General features: G+C 38.3%; 1 protein-coding gene across 1 annotated transcript in view; it reads left to right on the top strand.

Annotated features, from left to right (window-relative positions):
• The window catches only part of ARHGAP19 (Rho GTPase activating protein 19), a 67,818-nt gene that overhangs the window by 3,452 nt on the left and 39,561 nt on the right, over nucleotides 1-24,805 (top strand). Inside the window, exons 2-3 of the mRNA XM_047072267.1 lie at nucleotides 22,420-22,685; nucleotides 23,760-23,840. Of these exons, the coding sequence (XP_046928223.1) occupies nucleotides 22,420-22,685; nucleotides 23,760-23,840 (347 nt within the window). The remainder of the gene's footprint in view (nucleotides 1-22,419; nucleotides 22,686-23,759; nucleotides 23,841-24,805) is intronic.

Here is a 24,805-nt window from a genome sequence, read left to right as displayed (position 1 = left end):
GGAAATACAGTTCAATACCTTTTTTTTTTTTTTTTTTTGAGAGAGAGAGAGAGAGGGCACAAGTGAGAGAGGGGCAGAGAGAGAATCCCAGGAGGGGCAGAGGGAGAGAGAGACAGAGAAAGGGGGAAGAGAGAGAGTGAGGGAGAGAGAGAGAGAGAGAGAAGTGAGGCTCACCTGAAGCAGAGCACGAGCTCACCCGATGCAGGGTTCAAGCTTGTCCGATGTGGGACTTGAACTCATGAACCGTGAGATCATGACCTGAGCCGAAGTTAGATGCTTGACAACTGAGCCATATAGGCGCCCAGTTCAGTACTTTTTGAATTAAACAGACATATAATAAAAGTGCTATTATTAGATGAAGAGGGGAAATTGATAACAAAGAGTCACAAGCTTTTTAACCCCAAAATTCACGGTGAAAAAGAAACCTGCTGTGAACCTAGAAAAGCAAATGGGAACATCCAGGGTTGGAGGGAAGCATAACAAGCCATGGTAGTGATAACATTTGTCATAAGTTGGTGACAGTTAATATGCCAGCAGTGTCCAAGTTTTGGGGCCCAAGCCTGTTTCTAGAATTTAGGAACAGCAGGAAGCTTAGGAAACAACTACTTACTGGATGCTTGCATTCCATTTTGGAATTGTTTTTGGAGGATAAGGAAAGTCCTATAGATGGGGAAAGGGTCCTGTATTCTGCTAATTTAAATACACCATAGGGAGTGGAATATTGGTTACTCAACACATAATTTCCTGAAGACTTTTTGTTATATTGTTCTTCCTTTGATAAGACAGCAGTGTGGCCCTTAAGAAATGTGATGGAAAAAAAAAAAGTGAAAAATGGAACCTTTACTGATCTTTGGAAGACTTGCCTCTTCTCACATGCACAAGTGGGAAAACATGATTTAAATACCTGAATCCAGTTTTGTATTTGTGCTGTCAAATCCTATCCGAAGGGGGGCACCTGGGTGGCTCCGTTGGCTGAGTGTGGGACTTTGGCTCAGGTCGTGATCTCACGGTTCATGAGTTTGAGCCCTGTGACAGGCTCTGTCCCCCTCTCTTTCTTCCCCTCCCCCGCTTGTATTTTCTCTCTCTCTCCCTCTCTCTCTCTTTCAAAAATAAATAAACATTAAAAAATATTCTATGTGAAGGGTAATGAGGAATAGATTCTTCAATTTTAGTATATGTGCTGCCAAAGCAGGCACAGGAATAGATTCTTCAGTGATTTTTCTTTTTTTCATTTTTAAAGTTTATTTATTTATTTATTTAGAGAGAGCACAAGTGAGCAGGAGGACAGGGAGAGAGGGAGAGAGAGAGAATCCCAAACGGGCTTCACACTGTCAGCACAGAGCCTGACTTGGGGCTTGACCCCATGAATTGTGAGATCATGATGTGCTCTGAGATCAAGAGTTGGACACTTAACTGACTGAGCCATGCAGACCTGCTTCAATGGTCTTTCTTGAATCTGAATCATTTCATTTTATATTTTTATCAATTACCTGGCTTAGAGGGTTTGATCATTGTATTTATAGACAAGGCCAGTCTTGTGGAAGGAGAGGGGAAGAAGGAATAGAATTTTAAAATAATCCACATAAAAGTGGCTTACTTTTCTTTGCTTCTGACCTTTTGTAGAGTTTGTGAGATTAACAAATGTTAAAGCTGGAGGTTGCTGGTTGGTTATGTGGAAGGTCATCAGAGAGTGGCAGTCTGTTTTTGTTATTGTGAGTTCAGACACTATTTTATCCATTAGGTGGGTTTGAGGAGACTGACTCCATTCAGGCTCACAAGAAGCCAATTGCTAAATGCAAATTTGGTAATTTGCACAAAGAATATAGAAGTTATGTACACCAGTTTGCCTTATTTTATCTTTGGGAGGGATACACTACAGTTGATTATATTAATGCTTATTATTATTATTATTTTTTTTTTTTAACAGCAGTGATCTCATTTCCTTCTTGAAGATACCCTCTGGTTACCTTGTATGAATTCTCTTAACTACACTGTTATTAATCATTTTTTAGGATGGGTTTTTTTCTTTTTTTTTTTTTTTTCTTTTTTTTTTTAATTTTTTTTTTTTTCAACGTTTATTTATTTTTGGGACAGAGAGAGACAGAGCATGAACGGGGGAGGGGCAGAGAGAGAGGGAGACACAGAATCGGAAACAGGCTCCAGGCTCTGAGCCATCAGCCCAGAGCCCGACGCGGGGCTCGAACTCACGGACCGCGAGATCGTGACCTGGCTGAAGTCGGACGCTTAACCGACTGCGCCACCCAGGCGCCCCTGGATGGGTTTTTTTCTAGAAATGCCAGAGCCCATCTATTTTGTGCTGATGGTTTGCTAGTTTTACCTGATAGATCAGTTGAGGTTCAACTAGGACACAGAAACTATACAGTAATTTGAGCAAAAAGTGTTTAACATAAAGAATTGTTAACTATAGTGGGATTGGAGTTAACAGGGATTGGCTAGTAAGTAAAAGAGATCTCTAAAGATTATATAAATAGTAGATATCAGAATCAGCTTATATATATTGAATCATCATGTACACTTTAAACATCTTGCAATTTTATTTGCCATTTATACCTTGATTAAAAAAAAAAAAAGAATCCACTATAATCCTTAGGGCTGAGATAGAACGTACAAGAAAGAGGTCCACGCTTTGTTTAAGGCATGGCTATGGCTCACATTGAATGGCAGAAAAGTTGCTGTGGTGGAACTTGTTGGAAATTCACCTTATAGAACCTGCTAGAAATCCATGCTTTAGGGTACTGGGGAAAGCTGTTCCTAGGGAGCTACTGGCTTATGGGTGCTGCTCAGTGCCATAGACTGCAGGGGGCTGTCACTGGAGAAGCTGCCTATGCTGTGGGATCTGGGTACTGGAGAAGCTGTGCATGCTGCAGGAGCTTTCCTAGTGGAGTGCCCTGGGGCCAGGGAAAGGGAAAGGCTCCTCCTCCTGCAGTGTCACCCCTGTGTTCTTTATGAACTCTCATTGTCATGCCAGCTGGAGAAGAAAATACATAAACTTTAAGTAAACAAATTTATTTTGAGAGAGAGCTTATGAGTGGGGAGAGGCAGAGAGAGAGGGAAAGAGAGAATCCCAAGCAGGCTCCACACTGGGGGTGGGGGGGTCAAACCACGAACCCTGAGATCATAACCGGAGTGGAAACCAGGAGTTGGATACTTAACCAACTGAGCCATCCAGGTGCCTGGAGAAGGAAATATATTTAAGGGCTCCAGCTCCATTTTTGCAGAGTAGGCAACGGTGGGTGAGAGGCATGAAATCAATAACTGGCACATGTGGATAATCATCTCACTCTAATTCTTTGCCTCTCTTGCTGTAGCACTTCCTAAGACTTCTATGGAAGAGTATGAGATACTGGGTAGGATCTGAAAGAATGAGGAGGGACGGAAACACATCAGAGAAGACAAGGGAGTGATGGGTGGTTAAATTTGCACTGACACACTTATTTGCATGTAAACTTGTAAAAGTCTATATGCTTTCTAGATAGAATGACTGTTTCCTGGAATAAAGAACCTAGAGCAAGACTGTTAAATTATATTTATCTATTTTTTTTAAAGTTTATGTATTTATTTTGATATAGAACCAGCAGGGAAGGGGCAGAGAGAGAGCAGGGCAGAGGATCCAAAGTGGGCTCTGTGCTGACAACAGAGAGCCTCATGCGGGGCTTGAACTCACAAACTGTGAGCTTATGACCTGAGCTGAGGTTGGACGCTCAACGGATTGAGCCACTCAAGCCCCCCAAGACTGTTAAATTATATTTAACCTGATAACTATTGCTTATCTGTATTTTATTTTTTTTAGGCATGCTGATGTGTAAAGTGTTAGTATTACCTTACTGATCTTTGCAGTTTCAAACTTGCAGAAATCACAGAGGGTGTGTTGTTTATTGATACTGTTCTCTCAATTAAAGCAGTTTGTGTCTTTGAGCAAGTTACTTTCGTATTTCCCTATCTTTAAATGGGGTTTCCGGTAGGTAGTTATACGAAGTTTTAGAAATTGTTGTTTGTAATGATCTTGAAATATATATAATTTTAAAAGAGTTAATTGCATTTCTGCCAGGGTCTAATGTATAATAATTTTTTTTGGCCTTGTTCTAGGTCTGGGTATTGCACATGAATCTTTTGAACAAGTGTAGTTTTTAGTTATACTTATTAGAGTAATACCCTTTTATCCTGAATTTAGATTTAATATCAGCATCAGTTATTTGGCATAACACAGCATTAAGCTTGAAAGTTTTGTTATTTTTTTTTAAACGAACCTTTGAATAACGTGGGACAATGAAAATCACCGAAATGAGCTGAGCTGAAGAACCAAAGGTTGCATGCTGTGTGCTGTGATTGGTGCATTTGGCTGAACAGAAGTTCACATTGTAAGAAAACCCAAGACTGGCTTATTAAAAAGCCAAGAAGCATTGGAAAAATGGTACAGAAAGGAGAAGCACAAGTGATAAGATAAAAATTAAAAAGAAAATATGGAGAAGAGAGGGTAACTTCCTAGTAGAGGCTGCCAGCCACAGCCTTAGGGCAGGCTTTAGAGGCAGTGGTGATAATGAGCCCAGCAAGAGGTGATCTAGGAGAAGAGAGATTTCCCAAGGAAGAAGTAGGGAGGCGGAATACCAAAATGACCAAAGAGGGGCTGGGATTTATACTAGGGGCTGACATTTTTTTTTTTTTTAATTAAAAAAAAAATGTTTATTCTTGAGAAGGATAGAGACAGAATGTGAGTGGGTTGGGGCAGAGAGAGACACACACACAGAATCCGAAGCAGGCTCCAGGTTCCGATTGGTCAGCACAATAGCTTGACGCGGGACTCGAACTCACGAGCTGTGAGATCATGACCTGAGCCGAAGTTGGGCGCCCAACTGACTGAGCCACCCAGGCGCCCCTAGGGGGTGACATTTTTAGCATTTATATTTATTAGGATTCTTTCAGTTATATGTGACAGAAACTTAAACTAGCTTAAGCAAAGAGATGCTATCGATTGGCTTAAGAAAATGAAAAGTCCAAGGGGTAGATCGAGCATGGCTTAGTCTGTATTGAAATTCTCAAATCTCAGTGTTATGAGGCATCTGCTTCTTGCTTTCTTAGATCTGGTTTCCTTCCTTTTTTTCCTGCCTTTTGAAAAGGCAAGTTCTTTACAAAAGATGCAGTAAAGGACCACCAGCAGCTTCAGTCTCACATTCCACAGGTTTAGCAATCTTAGCATCTAGCATGACTCTGGAATTAAATCTTTTCCTGGTTTGACTCTGTGGGCCTTTGTCTGAATCAATGAAGAGGATAGAATGTTTCCATTGGTTAAGCCTGGGTCCTGAGCTCACACTTGCTGCCCAGAGAGTAGGGTCGATATTGGTGGCAAACCACATACATTGAAAGATGGGGAGAGCTTATTGCCCAAAGGAGAATAGGGGTGCTCTTACCAGAGGAAGGGGGAAATAGATGTCGGGTATGCAAAAAACAGATGTCCACTACTCTATTTCATTAACCCCTCTGTATACTCCCCTCTATTTAACGTTATGTTTTGAAAAGGGCTTGCCATAAGTATGTGGAGAACATATTTTATGTTTCTTTTCTTTTCTTTTTAAAATTTATTTTGAGAGAGACAGAGACAGTGTGAGTGGGAGAGGGGCAGAGAGAGAGAGAGAGAGAGAGAGAGAGAGAGAGAGAATCCCAAGCAGGTTCTGCGCTGCCAGAGCAGAGCCGGATGAGGGGCTTGAACTCATGAAACTGTGGGATCATGACCCAAGCCGATACCGAGAGTTGGATGCTTAATCGACTGAGGCACCCAGGTGCCCCACATTTTATGTTTCTTAAAAAACCAACCAAACCAACAAACCCCTTATTTAAGTACTACTTATTTCTTTTTTCCACTGTCCAAACCCTATTCATCTTTAAGATCTACCTCAAATCTCATCTCTTGTATAAGAGTGAGAGTTTCTCTCCTACCTTCTTTTTTTTTTAATGTTTATTTTTGAGAGAGAGAGAGTATGAGAATGAGCGGGGGAGGGGCAGAGAGAGAGGGGGACAGAGGATCTGAAGAGGTTCTACACTGACAGCAGAAGGCCTGATGCAAGGCTCAAACTCATGAGCCATGAGATCATGACCTGAGCTGAAGTTGGACACTTAACTGACCGAGCCACCTAGGCGCCTCTCTCCTACTGAATTTGTACATCTTTTATTGTTTGTACCATGGATTGGGCAGTTAATGATCTTGTATTATCTTTTGTGTTATGGTCTTTAGTTATACTTAAAATTTTGTAGGAAAGCTATCATTCTTTTTTGTAATCAAGTGTAAAACTGTAGTAATATAGTGGGGAAAATGATTTTGTCAGATGTTCACAAGTTTTGTGATCTACCTTATAAGTAATTCAAATATGGAGTGCGTTAATGATAGTACATTTTATAACGGGAAATGTGTTAGTGTGAAATTCATAACTATAACACTATAAAGCCATAACTTTTAAGATGATCATATGAAAACATAATAATAGTATCAGTTACTAGATTAAATACAGGTGATTTGTCAGGTTGAACTATGAAAGCTGGACACCAGAATGAAATGGAACCATAGAAAAATTTAGTCACCCCCTACTGAATTTAGTTGTGCTGAAGTAATAACACTTTGGCTTTTGGAAAATTAATACATAATTAAAATATTGCTTGTATACACAAATACGGAGATGAGATGTTTCGTTTAAAGACATATGGATCAGTTTCAAATAAATGTAGTCAAGTTTGAGCTTTATTTCTCTTGTTTACTGACCAGAGTTTATTATGTAGCATAAAACTAATTTCTTGGGACTCAGTAAGATTACAAATATGCAATAATAATCTGAGCCAATCTATGACAAATAAACTTCCCCCAGTTTAACAGAAAATGTCCAACATATCACATAAAGCTATATCCACTTCAGAAATGTAACATTATATGATTGTGTTTTTATTTTTTTGTTCTTTTCATTTTTTCCCATAGAAAATTAAAATAGTTTGGTTGATCTTTGTCCAAGTCTTTGAAATGTGTTATTATAAATAAGTAAAACATTATTTGATAGTTTTAAGATAATATGTCATCTGATTAGAGATAAAGCCCTCTTAGCTGGGTTCTATCACTATGAATAAAAAGCAAAATTCATGAATGAAATATAGATACTACAGAGGTCTTAATATTAAATTTGTAATTGCATGCCACAATAATGAGAGCTACATTTGCTAAATGTGTTTTAATTATACCTTTGGATAGGGGAGAACCTTATTAATTTAGAAACTAACCTAAAGAGTGATATTGGGATTATATAATGAGAAAGTTCTTCACTTATTTTCATGTTGAACACAATTACAAAAATAAAACCAAGTAAGTAATATTAATGAAGCTAAAGAATAACTCACCAAATAATAGGAAACAGAATTGGGGGAGAAACCAAGAAAGTATACAGTGATACAATTTAGTAATATTATACTTGGCATTATCATCAATGACTTTCTTTTATAGTTTGATTGGAGATTGCTACATGTACTAGAAGTTGTACTTTGAAGTATGGCTAGCTTTTGTATACTTAAGTCTACTTATCATTTTTAAGTTTTTTTGCATTTTAGAATCCCCACAGTCCTTCCCTTGGTTGCAATAATAGTTTCTTCACTCAAGTGTCAAGGCTTACTTTATTAATATTTTTTCTTTTGGTAAGGTCATTTTGTGGCAGCTATCCTTGTGACCAGGCTCTTGCAATCAAAGTCCACCAGTGTGAAACATGCCTACATCATGTGTTAACAGTTTTCATTGAAGGTTTATTTTTTTATTTTTATTTTTTAAATGTTTATGGGGAGGGGCAGAGAGAGAGGGGGACAGAGGATCTGAAACAGGCTCCACACTGTTAGCGCAGAGCCCATGTAGGGCTTGAACTCGTGAACTGTGAGATTATGACCTGAGCCGAAGTTGGACACTTAACCAACTGAGCCACACTGGTGCCCCTTTATTGAAAATTTAAATACAGGGTATGTATATTAAGATTGTATAGGGGATAAAGCCTAAATTTTATTAAAGTGTAAGTATTTTAACTGACAACATAGATTCTTTTTGGGTGTTGAGAAATAAAAGTGTTGAAAAGACATTAGAATATTTAAACTTTCAAAAAGTATTTTTCAAAATACTTAAAATTTTTTTCGAAAGTATTACATACTTGATGCACCATAAAATCCCATATATTAGAATGCCATCTTTTCAGCATTCCATCTTCTCAACAGTTGGTGTCATTCAGACAGAGTGGGAAGGTATGTGTTTTCCCAAAGTGGAGGTTGCTTAAGACGTACTACTGTGAAAAAGTCTCATAATCGCTTGCAATGCAAAGGATTTTTAGCAGTTGCCGAAAGAGCTCTTTAAAATAACGTATATATGCAAATACAATCAAACAAAAATTGTTTACAACCTAATTTTCAAAGTCATCTCTAGGTGCTCCTGTGCTTAATTATACCTGCAATTGGCTACTTGTATTTTTGAAAATAGAGGTAGTGGGGGGAAAAAAATAAAAGCTGAGTGAATTTTAAACTTCTGGAGGCCAGCAAATTACCTTAGTGTCTTGTCCCTATACCTTATGATTTCTTAAAATTACAAAGCACTCAGTAGATCATGGTTAGTTTGATTTTAAATGACACATGAGTGACTATGATTTCACCTTCTTATGCTAGTTGAAGAGACTTATGATTAGGTTTGTAGAATATTGACTAAGGTAATAGAAGCTCTTTTTAAAGATATGAATGTCACATGTCAGAGCAAAAGCACTTGCTGTCTCTTGGATAGGATCACTCTGGACTTTGGAAAAAATAGTTGTAGAAGTAGTCTTTGGAACCTAATCTGATCATACATAGAAGTACTTTGTGTGTTAGTTGCCTGAGGCTCATGTCATTTAAAGTCTGTTGGAAAAGAGAGTCTCCTGAAGTTTGGACTATACTTTTCTGAGTGGTAAACAGATTTTAGGTAATGATAAGAGAGACACTGTATTGTCAGCAAAGCATCTTTTAGAACTTTCTCCAAATAAGGAATTTTGATGTAATTTTTCTAATTCAAATAAACTTTCTTATTGTATACCTGCCTGACGGAGAAAAATTAAGAGAGGTGGCAGCAGCAGAATTAATACCAATTCTTGTGACACCCAAAAAGGATACAAATTGGCAAGTAAATACATGTTAATAAATTTGTGTTACTGATACTTTGAGGAAGTATAATTAGCCCTCTTGACTGAGGACATTGGGTCGTCATTCTATAGGGCAAAATCTTAGGTCAGATTTCCAAAAATGTTAAGGTTAAGATAAGCAATCAGGAATTCTTTAGTTTCTTAAAAAACAATTTTTTTTAATGTTTGTTTATTTTTTGAGGTGGGGAGCAGAGATAGAGGGAGAGAAAGAGTCTGAAGTAGGCTCCCACTGTCAGCACAGAGCCGGATGCGGGGCTCCAGCCCACAAACCATGAGATCACGACCTGAGCCAAAATCAGATGCTTAACCCACTGAGCCACCCAGACGCTCCAGGAATTCTTTAATTTCTAAATAATTTATTTCAGGTTAAGTTGCTCTAGTACTTTGAAATTAGTTTATGTTGAGATCAAATGTAGAGGACAAATATACTTTTGCAGACTTTTGGAGTCTAAATTAGAGATAAGAGGTCCTAATTACAAAACTTTGGACAGCTACTCTAAGGGTGGACTTTAGGATATAAATGTTTCTTGTCTAAGAAATTGGATATTATTTGCTGAAACCTTGTAGTACTACTTGTCAACTTTGAACTGTTTTTGTTATATAAAAATGCTGCCAGCTTGGGCACATGGGGTTTGTTTTATCCTTTCTCTATATATACAACTTTTCATGATACCAGTTTAAATTTATATGCAGAAAAAGGAAGAATAGCCTCTCGTTTAATACTTCTGTGTATTCCTATCTAACAGCTCTCCCAGAAAGTGACACGTTGAAAGCCATATTTCAGAGCCAGACAGTTGAAAAAGTAGTCAGAGAGTGCCTACTTCTCTTAGGGTGGTAAGTCAGATTTAGACAACTTTAAAAATAGCTCATATTTTGATAGATGTTGCCAAGGTTGTGGTTCTTGGAGAACAAATCAAGTTAAGCAATTCACTAGGGAGGAAACATTTAGTTTTTGTGGGTATGCAGTTTTGGTAGCAGTCAGCCAAAAGATACATCTGCAGGATACATAGTTTTCCCCCCACTGTCTTGAATTTTGCAGATTCATGGGTTCAACATGCCTCAAAAGCACTTGCATTTCATTATTCTGTAATTGATTTTTCAGCTGTGGATTCTGTTTCTAGTTCTTTCACTAAGCAGATTACCTTACATGTAGACTTCCATCTAGTGGTAAGAGTAATCATAGCAGACAATAAGTAGGTTATACAAATTTTTCTTTCTTTTTTTCTTTTTCTTTCTTTCTTTCTTTCTTTCTTTCTTTCTTTCTTTCTTTCTTATTTATTTTTAATAATTTATTTATTTTTAAATTTGTATCCAAGTTAGTTAACATATAGTGCAACAATGATTTCAGAAGTAGATTCCTTAATGTCCCTTACCCATTTAGCCCGTCCCCCTTCCCACAACCCCTCCAGCAACCCTCTGTTTGTTCTGCATATTTAAGAGTTTTTTATGTTTTGTTCCCCTCCCTGTTTTTATATTATTCTTCCTTCCCTTCCCTTATGTTTGTTTTGTATTTTAAAGTCCTCATATGAGTAAAGTCATATGCTGTTTGTCTTTCTCTGATTAATTTCATTTGGCATAATACCCTCTAGTTCCATCCATGTAGTTGCAAATAGCAAGATTTCATTCTTTTTGATTGCCAAGTAATACTCCATTGTATATATATACCACATCTTCTTTATCCATTCATCTATCGGTGGACATTTGGGCTCTTTCCATACTTTGGTTATTGTTGATAGCACTGCTATAAACATTGGGGTGAATGTGCCTCTTTGAAACAGCACACCTGTATCCCTTGGATCAATACCTAGTAGTGCAATTGCTGGTCATAGGGTAGTTCTATATTTTTAATTTTTTGAGGAACCTCCATACTGTTTTCCAGAGTGGCTGCACCAGCTTGCATTCACACCAACAATGCAAAAGAGATCCTCTTTCTCTGCATCCTTGCCGCCATCTGTTGTTGCCTGGGTTGTTAATGTTAGCCATTCTGACAGGTTTGAAGTGGCGTCTCATTGTGGTTTTGATTTGTAGTTCCCTGATGATGAGTGATGTTGAGCATTTTTTCTTTTTTTTTCTTTCTTTTTTTAATGTTTATTTATTTTTGAGAAAGAGAGAGAGCGAGAGAGAGTGTGAGAGGCGGAGGGGTAGAGAGAGAAGGAGACACAAAATCCGAAGCAGGCTCCAGGCTCTGAGCTGTCAGCACAGAGCCTGAGGGGCTCGAACTCCCAGAGTACAAGATCATGACCTGAAGCTGAAGTCAGAGGCTTAACTGACTGAGCTACTCAGGCGCCCCTTGAGCATTTTTTCATGTGTCGATTGGCCGTCTGGATGTCTTCTTTGGAGAAGTGTCTATTCATGTTTTTTGCCCATTTCTTCACTGGATTATTTGTTTTTTGGGTGTTGAATTTGATAAGTTCTTTATAGATTTTGGATACTAATCCTTTATCTGATACGTCGTTTGCAAATATCTTCTCCCATTCTGTTGGTTGCCTTTTAGTTTTGCTGCTTGTTTCCTTTGCTGTGTGGAAGCTTTTTATTTTGATGAGGTCCTAATAGTTCATGTTTGCTTTTGATTCCCTTGCCTCTGGAGATGTGTTGAGTAAGAAGTTGCTGCGGCCAAGATCAAAGAGGTTTTTGCCTGCTTTCTCCTCGAGGATTTTGATGGCTTCCTGTCTTACATTTAGGTCTTTCATCCATTTTGAGTTTATTTTTGTGTATGCTGTAAGAAAGTGGTCCAGGTTCATTTTTCTTTATGTTGCTGTCCAGTTTTCCCAGCACCATTTGCTGAAGAGCCTGTCTTTATTCCATTGGATATTCATTCCTGCTTTGTTAAAGATTAATTGGCCATATGTTTGTGGGTCCATTTCTGGGTTCTCTATTCTGTTTCATTGATCTGAGTGTCTCTTTTTGTGCCGTTTTTCTTTTTTTTTTTTTTAAATGTAAGCTCTATGTCTAAGGTGGGGCTTGAACTCACGACCCTGAGATCAAGAGTCACATACATTCTCTACCAATTGAGCCAGCCAGATGCCCCCAAAGTTTCCTTTTTAATAGACCCTGCCTCTTATTCTTCTTTGGGATAGTTACCTAATATATGCATTTAAATACTGGAGTCCTAACTATCTCTGTATGCCTACTGCCTAACTACTAATTCTCCTGGTTCTGTTCACGTATCAAAAACTCCTGTGATGAGGAAGTTAACCTTTACTATTCACTTTGACTTTCTATGATATTAACATCAAGTTGTAGCAAGATTTAGGTCAAATCTGCTTGGTTTCTTAAGATTTATCTTGGAAGGGAGCGCTTGGGTGGCTCAGTCGGTTAAGCGTCTGACTTCAGCTCAGGTCACGATCTCACGGTCCGTGAGTTCGAGCCCCGCGTCGGGCTCTGGGCTGATGGCTCAGAGCCTAGAGCCTGTTTCTGATTCTGTGTCTCCCTCTCTCTCTGCTCCTCCCCCGTTCATGCTCTGTCTCTCTCTGTCTCAAAAATAAATAAACGTTAAAAAAAAAAAGTTAAAAAAAAAAAGATTTATCTTGGAAGATGTGGTTCTACATACAAGAATGTAGAATAATATGATCAGTATTTTCCTATTGCCCAGCTTCAGTAAACCTTAACATTAGCTATAAGTCATTCAAATGAAGCTCCTTTTTCCCATAGCTCCATGATTTATCACAAGAATAGTGCTAGCACCCTGGAAACTCCCCTCAACTCCCCTTTTTGCCTCCTTTTCTTAATTACTACTCCTCAAAGGTAGCCAGTTTCCTGAATTTTATGGTAAATATATCTTTGCTTCTCTTTACAATTTTACCACTTAAGTAAGTATTGCTAAATAATATAGTTTTGTCTGTTCTCAAAATTTGATGTAAATGGTCTTGCATACTAAGTAGTCTGTGTGTGTGTGTGTGTGTGTGTGTGTATGTGTGTGTGGTATGAGAGACTTCTTTTGCTCATCATTACATGTGAGATTCATTCATGATGGTGCATGTGACTGGAGTTTGCTCATTTTCATTGCTGTAAAATATACCATTATATATGCCACAATTTAAGGAATCATTCTGGATATTTTGGCTGTTTAGAAATTAATGTTTCTACTAATGATTTTGGTGCACACGTGGCTGCATACATTAGACATGTTTTAGAATTGCTGGGGTCACAGGATACACTTTTGTTCAACTTTAGTAGATAAGACCAAACAGTTTTCCAAAATGCTTGTACCAATTTATAGCCTCACTATCAGTATAAAAGAGTTACTGTCAGTTTGTCTAAGCTTTGGTATTGTCATTCTTTTTAATTTTAGTCATTCTGTTGGATAATAGTATGTCATTGTTTTAAAATTTGCATTTCCTTGATATTTAATGATATTGAACAGTTTTTTTCTTTATGAATATATGGGCCATTTGGCTAATTTTTTAATGAGATTTTATTGAAATTTCATGCCTGTTTTTCTATTGGGTTTGTTTCTTCTTTTTTTTTAAGAGAAAGAAAAAGAGTGTGTGTGGAAGAGAGGGGCAGAGGGAGAGAGAGAGAGAGAGAGAAACTCTTAATCAGGCTCCATGCTCAGTATGGAGCCTGACATGGGCTTGATCCCTTGACCCTGGGATCATGACCTGAGCCAAAATCAAGAGTTGGATGCTCAAACAACTGAGCCACCCAGGTACCTTTATGGTTAATATATGTATATTTTAAGATTATTTATTTATTTTGAGAGACAGAAACAGCATGAGTAGGGATGGGGCAAAGAGAGAGGGAGACTGAGAATCTCAATCAGGCTCTGTGCTTGAACTCATGAAACTGTGAGATTATGACCTGAGCGAAACCAAGTCAGATGCTTAACCGACTGAACCACCCAGGCGCCCCCTTGTGGTTAATATTTTTAATGCGGTATTTAAAAACTAAAAAATTTCCTCAGCTTCAGTTCAAGAATGTATTCTTCTATATTACCTTCTAGTAGGTTTATGGTTCTGCTATTCACCTTTAGATCTGCCACTCACCTGCAATTGATGATCTTTGTGTATATTGTGTGATAGAGGTCAATTTTCACTTTTTCCTCCTGTAGATAGCCAAGTGTCCCACACCATTTAGTCAAAAGGTCATTGATTCCCCACTGATTTGCAGTGCCACCTTTACCCTGAATCCAGTAAAGAAAGGAAGCAATAAAGATAAGAGCAGAAATTAATGAAATAAACAGCAAATACGTGATAGAGGGATTCAGCAAAATCAAAAGCCGTAACCTTGACAAAACGAATAATAAACCTCTAATAAGATTCATAAATTAAAAGAGAAAACATAAATTATCAATATCAGGAACAAAGAGAAGGACATCATTATGTAACTTTGTAGTTCTTAAGAGGAACCATTAAAAAATACCTAAAAGGAGGGGGTGCCTGGGTGACTCAGTTGATTAAGTGTCCGACTCTTGATTTTGGCTCAGGTCATGACTCATGGTTGGTGAGTTTGAGCCCTGCCTTGGGCTCTGTGTTGATAATGTGGAGGGTGCTTGGGATTCTCTCTCTCCCCCTTTCTCTGCCTCTTTCCTGCTTGCACGCATGCATGCTCTCTCTTTTTCGCTCTCAAAATAAATAAATAAACATTTAAAAAAATAATAAAAAATAAGGAATCTTTAAAAAAAAAGTACCTAAGAGGATATTATAAGCAAGTTTATGCCAATAAAGCTTGAAAATTTATGTGAAATAGACAAAGTCCTAGAAATGTCCAGCTTAACCAAAATTAATGTAAGAGGAAATAGAAAATTTGAATAGTCCTGTAACATAAAGTAAATTGAATATATAATTAAAAACCTCACAAAGAAAGCTCTAGGTTTAGATGGCTTCATCAGCCAATTTGATCAAATATTTAAAGAAGCAATAACATCAATCTCACATAAACTTTTTCAGAAAATAGAAAAATAAGACATATTCCCCAACTAATTTTATATGGAAACACAATCTTTTTTTTTATGTTTATTTATTTATTTTCAGAGAGAGAGAGAGAGAGAGAGAGAGAGAGAGAGAGAGAGAATCCTAAGCAGGCTCCACACTGTCAGTGCAGAGTCTGATGTGGGGCTCCATCTCACAAACTGTGAGATCATGACCTGAGCTGAAATCAAGAGTTGGATGCCTAACTGACTGAGCTACCCAGGTGCCCCAGGCCAGCACAACCTTTATATAAAACCTAATGAAGACAATACAGTAGTCCCATTCTGTCCATGGGGGATATGTTCCAAGACCCCCCAGTGGATGGCTGAAGCTATGGATAGTACTGAACCCCATATATACTTTTTTCCTATATGTACATAGCTATGATAATGTTTAATGTATAAATTAGACATATTAAGAGATTAATAACAAAAACTAGATACAATAGGGCAATAAATAACAATCAAATAGAACAATTATACTATAATAAAAATTATGTGCGTATAGTCTTTCTCTCAGAGTATCTTGTGCTGTACTCACCCTTCTTGTGATGATGTGAGATGAAAATATGCCTGTGCAGTGAGACGTGAGGTGAGTGATGTAGGCATTGTGGTAGTTGTTAGACTACTGTTGACCTTCTGATGATAGGTCAGAGGAAGATTATCTGTGGACCCCAGAAAGTGAAACTGTGGACAGGTGGTGGCGCCACTGCACAGGTATCACCTGCATTTTGACCGTCTGTGTTTGGCCACTTTTATGAGGGACCTCCATTAGTGCCTATTTTCACTAACTGAAAGCAATCCAAAGAGGATTTCCATTTTTATGAAAAAAGGCAAAGAAGTGAAAATAGTATTCAGTGTTTATTTTCCATTGAGCCATTATAGAGGCGGCTCAGAGCCTGATCAACGAGAGTGGCCCCACCAAGCTCCTTCCCACTGCACTTAGCATCTCAGTAGCAAGCTGCCATAACTCTGAACTGTGTCTGTGAGGATCTGTGAGTTATAGGTCCTAAGGGATCTGAAAAGACTAAGAGGGGTTATTTTGGGGGTCAAGATGCAAAAAAAAATTTCCGTATGAGTTAATGGTGACTGCTTCTTCACTTTATGCCATTTTGGCTTAATGAAAGATTTCATAGGAACTCTATTCTTTTGGAAAGCAATTCCATGACTTTCTCACTTACGAATGAATGTGGAGAAATCTAAATATTAGCAAACCAAATTCAACAATATATAAAAATGATATATCATAACAATATTACATTTATTCTAGAGATGCACAATTGGCTTAACATTAATCAATGTCATTCACCACATCAACAAAATAAGGGAGAAAAGTCATATTAATAGATGCACAAAAATTGATAAAATTAAGCACTGACTCATGATAATAAATACATAAATAAATAAATAAATAAATAACCAACCCTTAGCAAACTAGGAATAAAAAGATAATGCCTAAATCTGATAGTTTTTGCCAAAATGATGGATGGGGAAAGGTACCATTCTTCAATTTGCTTTACCCTTGTGATATTTATTTATTTATTTAAAAAAATTGTTTTTAACGTTTATTTATTATTGAGAGACAGAGAGACACAGAGCGTGAGCAGGGGAGGGGTAGAGATCGGGGGAGACATAGAATCTGAAGTAGGCTCCAGGCTCTGAGCTGTCAGCACAGAGCCTGATGCGGGGCTCGAACTCACAAACTGTGAGATCATGACCTGAGCTGAAGTCAGTCGCTTAACCAACTGAGCCACCCCGGCGCCCCATATTTATTTATTTATTTTTAAAATGTTTTATTTATTTTTGAAAGAGAGAGAGACAGAGACACAGAATCCGAAATAGGCTCCAGGCTCTGAGCTGTCAACACAGAGCCCGATGTGGGGCTCAAACCCATGAACTATGAGATCATGACCTGAGCCCGAAGTTGGACATTTAACTGACTGAGCCACCCAGGTGCTCCAACTATTGTAATTAAAAAAAAAAATTCTTTTAATGTTTACTTATTTTTGAGAGAGAGTGCAAACAGGGGAGGGGCAGAGAATGAGGGAGACAGAGAATCCAAAGCAGACTCTGCAATGTCAGTTCAAAGCTCAATGCAGGGCTTGAACTTATGAACCATGAGATCATGACCTGAGCCTGTTGGTTGCTTAACCGACTGAGCCACCCACGTGCTTCTATCCTTATAATTTTTAGAGTTGAGATTCCTTTTATGTTTGTCAGTCACTTAGGGCTCCTCTTTGGTGAATTACTTCGTCATATCTTTTGTCTAATTTTCTTTGAGTTGAGTGTATTTTTCTTTTTTTTTTTTTTAAAATTTTTTTAACGTTTATTTATTTTTGAAACAGAGAGACAGAGCATGAATGGGGGAGGGTCAGAAAGAGGGAGACACAGAATCTGAAACAGGATCCAGGCTCTGAGCTGTCAGCACAGAGCCGGACGCGGGGCTCGAACTCACAGACCGCGAAATCATGACCTGAGCCGAAGTCGGCCGCTTAACTGACTGAGCCACCCAGGTGCCCCGAGTGTATTTTTCTTATAAATTTTAGACATAAAATTTTAGAGTGATGAATTCTGAATACTAATCCTTTTATATGCATGACAAATATTTTTTTCCAGTTTATGCCTTTTATTTTGTTATTTTAAAGTTTTATTAAAAAATTTTTTTAATGCTTATTTATTTTTGAGAGAGAGAGACAGAGTGTGAGCAGGGGGAGGGGGAGAGAGAGAGGGAGACACAGAACCTAAAGCAGGCTCCAGGCTCTGAGCTGTTTGCACAGAGCTCCACGGGCTTGAACTCACAAACCACGAGATCATGATCTGAGCTGAAGTCGGATATTTAACCAACTGAGCTATCCAGGCACCCCTTAAAGTTTTAAATCTATTTATTTATGTATGTGAATGAGTAGTATGTTCACATGAATCAAAAATGCAGAAAATACAAAAGAGCATACAGTGAAAAGTTTTTCTCCCACTCCTGTTCTTTCATTCCTGTTCCTCTCTCCAGAGGCATTTTGATTTCTTTTTTAAAGAACTTTGTTCATAATGCCATTTGTTGTACAGACATTTAAAGTTTTAATGTAGTTAAATATATCAATTTTTTCTTTGTGGATTGTGCTTTTTATGCCTTGTTTAAGACATTTCCTCTGTCTCATTTATTCTTTGCTCTTTTCTAAACTTTTTAAAGTTTGACTTTTTATATTTAGATCTTTGTTCTGTCTGGAATTTGTCTTTTGTGTATGATGTGAGGTAGGGATCATCCTCTCCATATTATAAAACTACTTGTCCTTATACTCTTACGTTATGTGATTGTTTTGTCTAATACAATTTTCAGTGTGATGCGGAACTACTGTTGAGTTTCAAGTACGCATTGGCAAATACAATGAACTGGTCCAGTTTTTAATTTCTGTTTTGTTCCTACTTGCAGATGAGTGCTTAGAGTCCTGATAAGTACTGCCTTTCAGGCCCCATAATATGCCCTTGTATCCTCTAACATGTCTGGAATTTGTGTAGGCTGTGATGGGGCAGGGAAAGGAAGGCTCCTTTGTCATGACAAACAAGGAGAAAGCTTTTTTCCTGTCTCTTCGATTTACCAATGCCTCATCAGAAGCTTTCAGCACTTATGTAAGAAATTAAATTTTTTTCTTGAACTTGAGCAAACTTAGACTTTGTTTTAAAATAAGATACCATAGAGTAGGAAGTTGTTTTTGCTTAAATGTAGTATTTTTTTGTTAGTCCTAGAAATCTCTTAAGTTCTTAATGTGTTCCTTGATATTCTTACCTTTGTATTGTGATATTGTGTATTCTGCGGAAAGGGATTAGTGGGCTGTGTGGTATGGGGGTAATTAAAAAAATGTATCCCACTGTATCTGTCTTTTCCACCTCTCATCTTCCATTTTACTTCTTTTTTAACCATTTCTCTCTCTTACATCCTGTCTTACCAGATGCCCCCCTCAGAAAAAGTGAGGAAGAGGAAACAAAAAACTAGGTTAAAGACATTAAAGTAGGGCAGAACAAGAGTGAATGATCAGGAGAAGGAAGGGGAGGAAAAGCAGAAGGAGAAAAGAGGAGATTGCTTATTTGTGACCTGTGTGTTAGGACTCCAAGGGAATTTTTCTGGTATTCTTTGTGAGTAGGTAGGGGCAGCCTTGAATTACTTATTCTTCTACCAGGTCTACCTGTTTAGGAGGGGGCACACTTGGGGGCTAATGACCAGGCAGGAAGGACTCTGTTGAGAAACTATGTAGCTAGGGCTTTGTGCTTCTAGTTCCTTTCTCACATGTGTATGTGATCCAGTTTAGTGCTGGAGGGTCATCTGTGATGGAAATTTTAGAATTTTAACCGAGTATTTCTCTGGATATTAATAAACTAAAGATCTGAAAGTTATATGTCTGTATGTGGTTCTACTTCAGGGGTATAATGGATGCTATTCATGTATATATACGTTAGAACTAATTTGATCTGAAATCTGTTTTTCAGAATTAAAAGGAGTGTGAAATCCGTAAAATGATAGTTTAGCCTCAGTAAATTATAAGAATCTTTTCAGTGCTGATACATTTCATGATTTTTTCTGGCTGTCTCAGAGTAGTGATTTCTGATTGGCAGTGATTATAAACAGTGGCTTTATATTGACTATTGGTTTTTAACTGAAATAAGCTGACATTAAAAAAAAAAGGTTTTGCCAATGGTTACTTTTGGTTTTAATTGGCTTCTCATCATTGGCATATTTACAGGGGAAATAACCTTTCTTTGTGTGTAAAAAGGTTGAAGAGATAAGCAGGTTAAGGTATCTTTCTTTACTGACTCTTTGCCTGAGAATACGCATAATTTAAAATTTTTACATGAATTCTTATATTGTCATTCCAGAGAAAAGAAGGAATTAGTAGCCACCAATTGAAGATTTGGGCTGTTGATTGAAGTTATGTGATAATTTTTCAAGAAAGTAGTGACAAACTTTGAAGTTTTCCCATGCCTTGTTTTCATTATGCCATTGTTAAAAATTATCCAGGTAGTGTTGACAAAGTGGATTTAGATCACTAATATTTAATATTTAGAGTGTTATTTTTCCTTCAACAGTATTTTGGTACCTAGGATGTTGTGGAAGACTTTAAGTTGTGATTTTTTTAATTTATTTTTTTATTGTGGGAATGTTTGTGTGTGTCAGGTGGATTTTGACTTCGCCTGGCAGATGTGATGACTTGTCCTTTCTGGCTTGTGTTCTACTCTTTGGTTATATAGTAGATGCCTTTATATAATAAGGGTTAGAACAAGCCATTAGAGATAATTGATAATGGATACAAACAAGTGTTGTTGTGTCTGCTATCAGACATGTGGAATCACATGAAGTACAAAGGAGTATAGTAGTTAGGTATTAGAAAACAATAAATAGGGAAGAAAATATTTCCTGAGAGTCAAAGGAACTTTGCCAGGAGTACAGCCTGAGTAATGTAGGAGTGGAAAACCAGCTAAGATCAGGGGCCCACAGAACATATCAGCTTAGTATTATTTAGTGACAGAAAAGTGAAATTAGGAGCAAGATGTAGAAGTTTGCCAAGTGCCCTAGAGAGAAGAAACTGTCTGAACAAAGGTTGGACTTAGATGACGGGCAGAGGCATCTAGACTTGGAGGATTTTATTTTATTTTATTTTTGAGAGAGACAGAGTATGTGTGGGGGAGGGAGAGAGAAAGAGGGAGAGTCTTAAGCAGGCCCTGTGCTGTCAGCGCAGAGCCCATGAGGGGCTCGAACTCATGAACCGTGAGATCATGACCTGAGCCAAAATCAAGAGTTGGACCCTTAACTGACTGAGCCACTCAGGCACCCTAGAGTTGAAGGATTGTAAAATAAAACTTATTTCTTAGAGCACCTGGGTGGCTTGGTTGAGTATCTGACTCTTCATTTCAGCTCAGGTCATGATGTCACGGTTTGTGAATTTGAGTGCTGCGTGGGCTCTCTGCTGATAGTGCAGGACCTGCTTGAGACTTTACCTCTTTCTCTCTTTCTGCCTCTCTCTCTCAAAATAAATAATAAAAAAAAAAAAAACAAAAAAAACCCCCACAAGCCTATTTCTGGACCTGGGTAAGGTGGAATTAATTTATTTTATATACCTGTAAAGGTGAAGGCTTTTCATTCTGGGGAAGGCTTTCCGATTAGGAGGAATAGAATCCAAGGGCAGCTGACTCAGTTAAAGGGAGCTGATTATTAGAAAATGCCTGTATAGGGACCCAGGAACCAAAGAACCCTATGGGTAGAGTAAATGTCTCCAAAATGTCTACTACACTATTTAGATGTAGTTTTAGCTCTTTTATAGTTTTACGCTTACTATCATGTGTTTCTGTGGCATTTGAGACTGGCCTAAATGTGGTACTGTGAACAGTTGGGATGATGCATGGGAAATAGTATAATTTTTTTTTTATGTTTATTTATTTTGAGAGAGAGACAGCATGAGTAGAGGAGGGACAGAGAGGGACACACAGAATCCGAAGCAGGCTCCAGGTTCCAAGCTGTTAGCACAGAGCCCGATGTGGGGCTTGAACCCACAAACTGTGAGATCATGACCCGAGCTGAAATTGAATGCTTAACCCACTGAGCCACCCAGGTGCCCCGGTGTCTTTTCTTTTTTAATTTAATTTAATTTTTTAGAGTGTTTTATTTATCTTGAGAGAGAGAGAGAGAGAGAGAGCGAGCATGCACACATGTGTACAAGCTGAGGGGGGACAGAGAGAGAGAATCCCAAGCAGGCCCTGGACTGTCTGCATAGAGCCTGACGTAGGGTTCGATCTCAAGAATCATGACCTGAGCAGAAATCAAGAGTTGGATGCTTAATCGACTGAGCCACCCAGGAGCCCCTTGGTGTCTTTTTATCAGATGAAATTACACGGGGCGCCTGGGTGGCTCAGTTGGTTAAGTGTTTGATTTCGGCTCAGGTCATGATCTTGCGGTTTGTGGGTTTGAGCCCTGCATTGGGTTGTGTGCTGACAGCTCAGAGCCTGGAGCCTGCTTCGGATTCCATGTCTCCCTCTCACTCTGACTCTCCCCTACTCACAATCTGCCTCTCTCTCTCTCTCTCTCTTTCTCTCTCAAAAATAAACATTAAAGAAAAATTGTTTTGAATGAAATTCCTAAGTATCTGCGTGGGTATAACCTAAACAGCAACAGGCTCAAATTGTCTTCTTTTGTACAGTCAGCAGATTAAGGATTAGGTTTTTCAAAAGACCAATATGTAGATTAACCCACAGAAAGAGTGAATAATTATATGGCTTAGAGAGCATGAGAAGCATGCAGAAATGATCCCCCTAACGAGTCTTCTGTTTCATTTTTTTCAGTGATGCTATCTGTAATTTTGTTATCTGCAATGATTCTTCCCTTCGAGGGCAGCCCATTATCTTCAATCCTGATTTTTTTGTGGAGAAACTCCGACATGAGAAACCTGAGGTGTTCACCGAGTTGGTGGTCAGCAATATCACGAGGCTCATCGACTTACCTGGAACTGAGTTGGCTCAGCTGATGGGGGAAGTGGACCTTAAATTGCCTGGTGGGGCCAGCCCAGCACCGGGATTCTTCCGGTCTCTGATGTCTCTCAAGCGGAAGGGTAGGGGATGTGTCTGTGAAGGGTGGGCAGGTCTCAGCTGCTCCCTGGGCTTTATTCCTAACATCTGCACATTCACTGAGTTGCTGTTATTTAAAGTATTTTTTGGTCATTTTTCTCATTTTCATAAGTAGTAAAATCTTAAGTAATAGTAATAAAAAATTTTAAAAAATAGATAAGTTAAAGCAAGTATATCAGTCCCTGAGAGAGATGACATGATTTAGTTTAGGTAGTTATCAGAGGCACCTTGATTTTCATGCCCTATGACATAGCTGGAGAGTAAAGAATGAACATTTAAAAAAAAATTTTTTTTAATGGTTATTTATTTTTGAGAGAGAGAGAGAGAGAGAGAGACCATGCGAGCGGGAGAGAGGCAGAGAGAGAGGGAGACAGAATCCAAAGCAGGCTCCAGGCTCTGAGCTGTCAGCACAGAGCCCGACATGGGGCTTGAACCCACAGACGGTGAGATCAGGACCTGATCCGAAGTTGGACGCTTAACCAACTGAGCCACCCAGGTGCCCCAAGAATGAACATTTTTTTATTGCAGTTCTCAAATGTTTTCATTCTATGGAATGCTTTGATAAGGCATTATCAAAGAGCTATGAGTCACCCAAAATAAAAGCCTCCCTAGAAAATAAATTGTAGCACTACTTTCGATAAGATACTAAGAGGTACTATTTCATTTTATTAAACATAAGAAAATCATTTAAGGTAGAGAAAAATGTTTAAATATGACAATAGATTAGACCCTATACTCTAGTGGATAGTCTGTCATACTTTGACAATCATGGCTCTAAGTTCTATTTTTTATTTTTAAGCTAATTATCAACATGCTAAGTATTGTTACTTAAGAAGATAGTTTTTGCCTTCAGGGAACCTACAGTTTAATCTTAAACATTCAGAGTTGATTGAGAGTTGTTGCATTTTTGGGGGCACTAACAGCTTTAAGGTTTTTGTTTACTGAACCTGTGAAAACATTTGCTGGATTGTTATGTAGGATGCTTGAGTGGTTTTAAGAATGATGATTTTGTACTATTTGTGGAAAATATAGCCTTGTCCTGTTGTATATTTTTTTAGAAAAAGGAGTGGTATTTGGATCCCCATTGACGGAAGAAGGCATTGCCCAGATATACCAACTGATTGAGTATCTACACAAAAGTAAGACTACTCAGGATTTTGTTGTTCTGTGTTAATGAAGAGTTGTCAGTTTTGTATGAACTTCCTTGAGTTAGTAGGTGCTAATGAACATAAGACACTAACCAATTATAATTTTAGGTGGCATGTTTCTAAATATATTTCTTCTTAAATTTCTTTTCAGAGAGAATTTGTTTTAAAAAATTTTTAATATTTATTCATTTTTTAAGAGATAAGAGTGTGAGTGGGGGAAGAGCAGAAAGAGAGGGGGACCCAGAATCTGAAGCAGGCTCCAGGCTCTGAGCTGTCAGTACAGAGCCTGACGCGGGGCTTGAATTCACAAACTGCGAGATCATGACTTAGCTGAAGTCAGAGCTTAACCGACTGAGCCACATGGGCGCCCCTAGGCACCCCTATTTATGACTTATTTATGTGGGGCACTGTGGTAGGAGCTAGAGCAGAGGTTGTAAACCAATAATGTAAGGACTTGCGTCCTCTATGTTCATGTGTTGTTTGCTTGGCAAAGTATTAAAATAAAAATAAAATTAGTTACTGGTGGAAGTCCAGGTTTTCAAAATTCTTTTGGTATAGGAAGATCTAGCATCCTGGGGCCCCCACTTGGATACAATCAGCTGGAGCACAGCTATGTGCTCTCCAGTTTGTTTTGGTTCCTATTCATTCATTTACTGTTACCTGCCCGCCCTTGTAGGCATTTGAACTTGAACCCCTGAATTAGGAGGCTATACAAAGATAAATATATACCTCAACTGAAAATATGAGTTTTTATGCTTCTTCTAGATCAGACCAAAACTATAATTCCGCCCCCCTCCCCCTTTTAAATCCTCTTAGGTTAGCTTAGAACCTAGTTGGCAGGGGAGAACAGTTTAGTTGCGATGATCCTAAGCTTCTGGGAATCTCATACTGAAAGGTGATCTGACAGGTTAGAGTTCTAATTTCTGGGACAGTGCAGAGACTCCAAATTCATTTTG

This window comes from Lynx rufus, unplaced genomic scaffold, assembly GCF_022079265.1.
Source record: "Lynx rufus isolate CCGP_SWC_20201006 ecotype Redwood Valley unplaced genomic scaffold, mLynRuf1.p SCAF_11, whole genome shotgun sequence".
NCBI classification, from domain to species: domain Eukaryota; kingdom Metazoa; phylum Chordata; class Mammalia; order Carnivora; family Felidae; genus Lynx; species Lynx rufus.
Note: the sequence above shows the minus strand (reverse complement) of the source record. Positions and strands in the feature narration are given on the sequence as shown.